The sequence below is a fragment of the Alligator sinensis genome, unplaced genomic scaffold (assembly GCF_000455745.1).
Source record: "Alligator sinensis unplaced genomic scaffold, ASM45574v1 scaffold1240_1, whole genome shotgun sequence".
In the NCBI taxonomy this organism is placed as follows: domain Eukaryota; kingdom Metazoa; phylum Chordata; order Crocodylia; family Alligatoridae; genus Alligator; species Alligator sinensis.
In genome coordinates this window covers 124784-132586 of record NW_005842245.1, presented here as the reverse complement: position 1 = coordinate 132586, position 7803 = coordinate 124784, and the positions used below count along the sequence as shown (strand labels likewise).

At 40.3% G+C, this 7803-nt stretch overlaps 1 protein-coding gene across 2 annotated transcripts in view; it reads right to left on the bottom strand.

Annotated features, from left to right (window-relative positions):
- Window positions 1-1362: 1362 nt before the first annotated feature.
- LOC102385773 (lipase member H) overlaps window positions 1363-7803 on the bottom strand; it is a 32556-nt gene continuing 26115 nt past the window's right edge. For both annotated transcript variants that reach the window (XM_014521719.2, XM_006027467.3), the window contains exons 8-10: window positions 6459-6570; window positions 4965-5138; window positions 1363-1983 (exon numbers count right to left, since the gene is read on the bottom strand). In XM_014521719.2, coding sequence (XP_014377205.1) covers window positions 1866-1983; window positions 4965-5138; window positions 6459-6570 — 404 coding nt within the window. In that variant the 3' untranslated portion in view covers window positions 1363-1865. The remainder of the gene's footprint in view (window positions 1984-4964; window positions 5139-6458; window positions 6571-7803) is intronic.

Below are 7803 nucleotides of genomic sequence, written 5' to 3'. Positions count from 1 at the left end.
CCTCCTAGCCTACCCACTGCAGTAAAGAGGAGCAGGGAAGAAACTGTGTTTCAGATTCAAGGTGCCTTTCATGGCTACAACTCGGGTGGTGCAACCTAAAATAAGACCATAGATGAATTTAGCCTGACCTCTGCAAAGCACCCAATAAAACTGAGGCCATTTAACTAACTCATAATATTAATCATAGCAGCCACATGCAGGCCTTCAGTGACCATTATTTGCAAAGACTGGTACCCAGAAATCTTTGCTTATCTAGTGTTCTATACCTATTTCACATCAGTGAAATCAGGTCATTAAAGACATACTTCCCAGTGCTCTAGGAATGTTAGAGCTTTCCTAAAATAACATATATCCAAGAAGTAAAAGTGATACATGTGTCCTTTGTGTTCTTGGGCACTTTACAGTTAATACATTGTCACCCATTTCATTTGACAGTAACTTGAAATTGAATGTCGGCACAGAAATGAAAGAGAATAAGGTCAAAGAAAAATTCAGGTCACTATACTGCTAACTCGCTATTCTTTACAACTCAGAGCTGGAAAACACCAGATGAGAAACTCAAACATTCCACGGATTGTAATTCAAGTGAAATTTACTGACTGTATCATCCTGGTTTCTTTACTTATTGCTTCATATGTAAATATGAAAGAAATCTAACAATTGTAACAAATACTTCGCGGGCATGAGAAAATGTAGGCAAGTGCACATCAGACCTGTAAAAGGAGAATTGAAGGGGGATAGGAGCAATGCAAGAAAAAAATCCACAAAATGAGAACAAGCAAGAAGCAGCAAGTAGAAAAAAAGATAAAACTGTTAAAGGGAAAACAATACAGAGGATGTCCCTTCCAACTCTACCCACAAAGCTCCACACTTAACCAAAATGACTCTCTTAAAAGGGAAAGGAATGCAGAGGAGGAACAAGGAACACCATGGAATGAAGGAAGAGCACCTGAAGGAACCTTTACCTAATATAAGACAAATGTCTAAGGAGGTGGGGTGAGAAAAGGGGGAAAATACAGAAAAAATCATAAAACCCCATTATTATAATGGAATACAGATACAGCAAGTGGGGAATACTTTAGCTATTGCTGTGGTTGCATAGGCAGGATTTATTCCTACTTCTCACCAACTTCAGTGTGAGCAGATTAAGGTCTGTGCTCTTGTCAAATTATACAGATGTCAAAAAAAGCAAACCCTATCAGAACAGACTATCCAGTGACTTTATACCTGATATGGTAGTCCCTTGTCATGACCTGTTAACAGACAAAGTCTGAGTGGGTTGTAGTAATATTCCTTTATAGCAGACACTGGAGATTATTGCTTCAAACAACAAGTTGACAAATGCATTCACAAATCTTATTTTTATGGTTCTCACAAGCAGGAGCATCATATAATGAAATAGCATTAATTTATTTATTCAAGTAATGTGTTATGCCAAAATTGTTGTATAGTAACTCTATATATCATATGTACCGTATAATAAATTCGTTCAATAGTCAGATAATTATACCTTGACAAGAAAGTTATTCTAAAGAATAAATAATTAAATATATGCATTACATAACTCATTTGCCAGGATCAGAGGGGGGAAGTCACATTTAATTGGGTGGTACCCTGAAATATTCTTGCTGCCTAAAAGTAATAATTCATAAATTACTGCATGTTCTTTGTTGTCTTACATTTCTTTGTCAAAATGTTATTAACACACGGATATCTAAACTTCCTGTTGGCCTTCACTCAGTGCCACTCAAACAAAGTAACGAAAGACAAACTTCTCAAAATGAGCCTGGTTTATATCATTTTCCCTTCCTGCTGCACTCCTTGTCCAGAGAAAGAATTAAATGTTCCATTTTCTATACAGGAAATCAAGTCAGTAAAGGCTCTTTCTCTGAGGCTGTTACGCCCTTCTTTTGGCATGGAATCGGTTTGAAGGTGACTTCAATGTTCTCTGGTAATACAAAATCATATCTGCACAGGTGCAGTCTACGTAGAAAAAAAGAAAGAAAATTATCTCAGCATAAAAATATTTTCCATTTTTAATTAACATTCAAAATATAGTAGCATATGAATTATTAAATTAAAAATCTGAACTCTTTAAGAAGAGATGATCAGGACAAAGGGAGAGGTTTTTCTTTTTCTTAGTTTAATCCCTGTTTCACAGATCATCAGAAAAATGTTGCCAGGCTTTTTGTAGCAACCAGAACATCAAGTGGATGGTAACTGAGACAAGTATCTTGCCTATCTCAAAGTAAAAGTATCCTGTTATTCAGTCTGTAATGGATTTAGATTGAGCCTTGGACTGACTGGCTCAGAAAGGGTAACCAATTCTTAGGTAGCCATTAGCACTGTTCCCCTTGCTAAAGAGTTACATAAACCAGGAACACTTGACAATGATGGTTTTATGCTGGCCATATTACCACACAAGGGGTGCATCTGCACGTGCATATTAATGTAAAACAAACTCTGGAGCTTATTGCTCCGGGGGCATCGTTTGCATGTGTGCCCAGGACTGCAGCACGTTGAGATGGGTCAGAGCAGCTCTAGCTGAGAGTAGGCCTGAGGGTCAGCCTGCTGGTTTGGGGCTGCTCCCCCCTGGCTCAACGTGCTGCAGAGGGGCTGGCTAGGGCACAAAAGGGCTTCAATGCGGCTCTACCCAGCAGGTGGCCCCCACACTAAAGCACCCTCATGCCCCAGCCAGCCACATTGGCATCTAAACATGAGCTGCTGCAAAGTAAAAAACTCCACAGGAGTATAGTACCTGTAATTATAAGTTCTGTCCTGTTGCAGAGTAAACTAGGTTACTCCAACCTAATAGGGGTGCCTATGTAGTCTACTGCAGAGTAAATATCTTGTGTACATACACCCTGGCTGCTGGAATCAGCTTACCAGGGTGAGTGGAGTGTTTGGGACAGGTTAATTAGCACTGCTAAATGACAGTACCAATTAGCACTGCCCTATGCTGATTAGCCTACCCATGGGACTGCAAAAACATGGTTATGCTGCTTTTGGATTTTCTTCTCTGCAAGTGAAATTTATTGGAGATTCACACAGAGATAGAGGAAGAGGCTTAAAACCTGAGCAGGTCTAGCAGGATGTGTAGGTTTAGACCCCATCTGTGTGGATTCCAGAGCAATCCACCCTATATGTGATACTCCCTCTATGCTAATGCAACTGGCTTGAGAAACCAAGTTGCTATTACGCTATTATCTCTCATTCCTGCACCTGTGCCCTTTTTAATCTATTTTTTGTTGTTACATGAATAATTTAGAGCTTTCTTTTAAACCCCTGTGTTTTTTAGCTGATTATTGTGTATTTATATAATTACTGTAATTATCTGTAACTACATAAGGTGAATATGTGTAGTTGCATTAATTACATGAATTTATGGAATTACGAGGCACAGTTATGTAATTATAATGTATAATAGTGTCATAAAGTCTGAATTTTAATTATTTTGAAATCTTAAATCTTTCCTATGGCACTTTAATTCAACACTAAATATTTTAAGATAATGAAAGAAATTATTTATTTTTTTTGGCAGGCATAAGTATCTGGAAATGGGACTATACTAGATTCTACATTAAAACAATAGACCAAATACAGTAAAATATACCATAAATAGTCAAATTAATGAGAACTTCCAAGAATGCATAAGAACAGAAAAGCAAGTCTGAGACAGCCTTCTGTAAACTGTGTGTTGTGTCTCTATAGACAAATCATTAGCACAAAACAAAAGAAAGCACAAAGTAATTTGTAATGGGTATCCCAATCATTAAGGCAAAGTAGCAAATTACTTGTTTGTTGTGCAGCGTTTAGAATTTTTGTTAATTTATTATAATAGTCTGCTTTTGATAGCAACTCATCAAATGTTGGAGTTTTCCTATTCATTACTCACTCTGTTACCACTAGTAGAAATTCTGGCTTTGCTGGACCAGGCATTAATGTGCAGGATATACTAAATGGAAAAATATTGCTCAGCTGAATGTGGGATGAACTGGGAAGTAAAATGTCCCGCTAGTGAAAGTTTTATTTTCACAAAATGGAAAGTCAAAGCTTCTATGTCATGGTGTTATACACTTTTCTGTGGACAATTTAAGATTACCTCTATGGCAGTATTGCCAATTTTCTAAAATTGCTTAAAAAGTAATATTTGAAGCTTCTTGGGTAATGAAATGTAGGCATTTGAACATTGTGTGCATGTATCAGTAAGCACTGTATACACATTATACTCTTCTACTCGGCAGAGACAAAACTTGTTTGCTTTACTCCTACAAGTAGCAGAATTGAAGTCAACAGATTTAGTCCAGAGTTGAGTGTAAGACTGTCCAAGGCAGAAGAGTGCTTCAGTAATGATTTTTAAATTTCTCTTCCATTAAATAATTGAATTGTGCAATCCTTCCATTGGTAAGTCATCCTCACACACACGAGCTTAAGGACAGTAAGCCACTACAAGCAGGGCCATCCCTGGGGGGGGACAAATTGGGGTGACCGCCCCAGGCCCCATGCTTTAGGGGACCCCCTGGAGCTGGGCGGAGTGGTGGCTCTGCATCTAGCTCCTCGCTACCCCCCACCCACCCGCCGCTGATGCTGGCGCTGCCGATGGCAGCAGCAACTTCTTCAGGTCTGGGGCCTGTGGGATCAGAGAGGGGGCAGGGCCCTGCATGGGCTGATTTGCCCTGGGCTCCACACCGTGCTCAGGTCGCCTCTGACCACAAGCCACATGTTTGTGATTTAAATATGAAGGTGATGCCTGCTGGACACAGCCTGCAATTAATTGTCATGTGCAAGTCTTCACATTCTGATATAAATCTCAGGTGAGGAAGTAATTTATTTGGATGCCAATATTAATGTAAATAGGAATAGGCACAACAAACCAATTGCTACAAGAAGTCTAATACATAGTTGTCCAGAAACACCTCAAAAATAGAATTTTTACAAAGTTTTATAAGAAGCTGACCACTTACCTGGCTGGATTTGTAATAGATCTTAGCCTCATCCTGATAATCCTGAGTTTATATTTGGGGCCTATTAAAGAGTTGGTAGAAAATGTTAAGGAAATTCTTGATATTTTATCAAAATCCTGGTTAAATCCGACAAGTATGCTAGCTTGTCTATACTGCAGAAAAGTTGTAGGTTCACTAAAGAGAAAATAAATGTCTTGTTAGTTGAGTCAAATGCAATATAATTAACAAACTAGGCTTAGGTATGATGTGTTGTCTGGTGGTTAATATTTATAACTGGAGGTCTGGTGACCCAGAGCCCAATATAAACTACCAGTATTAACTGGCCCTTCCCTGTATGCAGATGGCTGGGAAGGATTGTCTCAGTGTTAGGAGGCTCTAGTCCTATAAAGTCACCATGGGGACTGCAAAAGTGGGCTGTGTTCAGAGGGGAGGGGAGGTGGCCAAGACATCACTATGTCACACTGATCACTAATGAAGTTATCAACTGCATGAGTCAGTTCACACTTGGTGCCAGTTAGAGCAACTCTCAGGTTGCTTTAACCTGTCCTACTATGATGAATCCTGCACAGAGCTGCAATAGATGCCATGCACCCCAGAATTAAGCTTTAATCCACCTTTTAATAGGTAATAATTCTTTATGTTCCATGAACTGTACAGAAAAGCTGGAATCAGCATTGGCTGCTGGTTCTTATTCTATCTCTGCTTCTGCCACAAATGTTGTGACCGTGTGCAATTCATTTAGGGCCTGATATTCAAAACTAGGTCCATGCCATCACAGGCACAATAAAGTATACTTCATACCATGTTTGCTTCTCTTTCATATATTTCTGATTACCAACTGTATCACTGAAGCCAAAAAATGCCAATTCCATGTTTAATTGGCCATTAGGTAGATAATTACCCCAGTTATATGTGTGAAAATGGTAACTGCACACAAAAACTAAGTATGGACAGTCAAAAAACCTGAGGCTGAACCGATTCAATCTTTGCAAGTTAGTCTAAGCTGCATAGATTGAACTGATATGCAAGTGAACAGACATTAACTTCTGATTCCAGAAATGCAGCCACGTGCTTACTGTGGCCCAAGGCAGAAGCCAAGGGGTGCCAGAACCTCCTTGCTCAGCTGGAGCTGCCAGCTTGGGTCAAGTCTAGCTGGCCTACCCTGTGTATGTGTGGGGGGGCAAGGAAGACATGAAGAGCAGCCTGGAGTGCTGGGGGACTGTGTTTTAACTTGAATCTGGAGGGGATCTGGGACAGAAATTCAATACGCTGCTTTAACCTAAATCAGTTAAGTCTGATACGACATCTGGTTAAGTCTGATACTACATGGCCAAAACTGATTTAAATTAAACTGGTTTGGGCCATTTTGAAAGCAGTTTATGTGTACTGAACTTCTGTTGTGTTACAGATTTGAACCAGTTTCCAATCACTCATATGTGTAGCTACTTTAGATAAATGAAAGATTTAGAAACTACTGGGAAAAACATGACTTACCATTTCATGTGTGAGTCTATTGTGTTTCCAGAATAATCGGTTATTTTAATTTTAATTAAACCTCTCCTAACGCTTTTGTTCCAGGTAATAATTTCTATAAAGTAGTTGTACACTGCAAAATAGACAGAAAATAATAAAATCCAAAGACAGAATTCAATAGGACAAACACAGTTCTCATTATCTCCCCATTAAAAATACTCATTGGATCATAATGATGATGACTCATTACCTCTCTTCTTGTCTCAGCTACTGATTCAAATCAGAGGTAAGAGGCTATTGACTAAAAGTAGTTTCCATACAACAGCAATTTGGCGATCTGTGAAGTGAATTCATGGCTTCTCATGGTTCTTAGTAGGACAGTGTGCAATCACAGAGCAACTCTTAGAAAGAAAATTAAGAGTTTGAGGACCCTACCTAGGGTTGGATTTTGCATTCATTAATTGCCCTTTGTTTTTTTGGCAGCCTGCACAGACAAAGATGACAGAGTTGTAAACAACATGTCATTCCTGAAAATGAGTGCCAGAAAATAGCTGAGCAGCTGCTAACATGCCAATACCATGCCTGGTCTATGGCTTTCATAGATTTCATAGACATTAGGGCTGGAAGGGACCTGGGAAGAGCATCGAGTCCAGCCCCCTGCCCAAAGGGCAGGAAGTCAGCTGGGGTCATAGGATCCCAGCAAGATGAGCATCCAGTTTGCTCTTGAAGGTGTTCAATGTAGGCGCTTGAACCACCTCCGGTGGCAGGCTGTTCCAGACCTTGGGGGCTCAGACAGTAAAGAAATTCTTCCTTATGTCCAGCCTGAAACGGTCTTGTAGTAGTTTGTGACCATTCGACCTAGTCGTCATCCCTTGGGGCGCTCTGGTGAACAAACGTTCCCCCAGATACTGGTGGTCACCCCTGATAAACTTATAGGTGGCCATCAGATCACCCCTGAGCCTGCGCTTTTCCAGACTAAAGAGCCCCAGGGCTCTCAGCCTGTCATCGTAGGGTCTGCTTCCCTGACTTCTGTTCATGTGCATGGCTCTTCTCTGGACTCTCTCAAGCTTCTCCACATCCTTTTTGAATTGTGGAGCCCAAAACTGGATGCAGTACTCCAAACGTGGCCTCACTAAGGCCGAGTACAAGGGGAGAATGACATCCCGGGATTTGCTTGAGAAGCATCTATGGATGCAAGCCAGTGTTTTGGTCACTTTACTAGCCGCAGCATCGCATTGCAGGCTCATGTTCATCTTGTGGTCAATGATGACTCCTAAGTCTCTTTCTTCCTTAGAATTTTCAGTCAGGGTGCCATAGTACCTTGGGGTGCCTTGAGATTCTTTCAAGGGTGCCATGGAGTGCCATA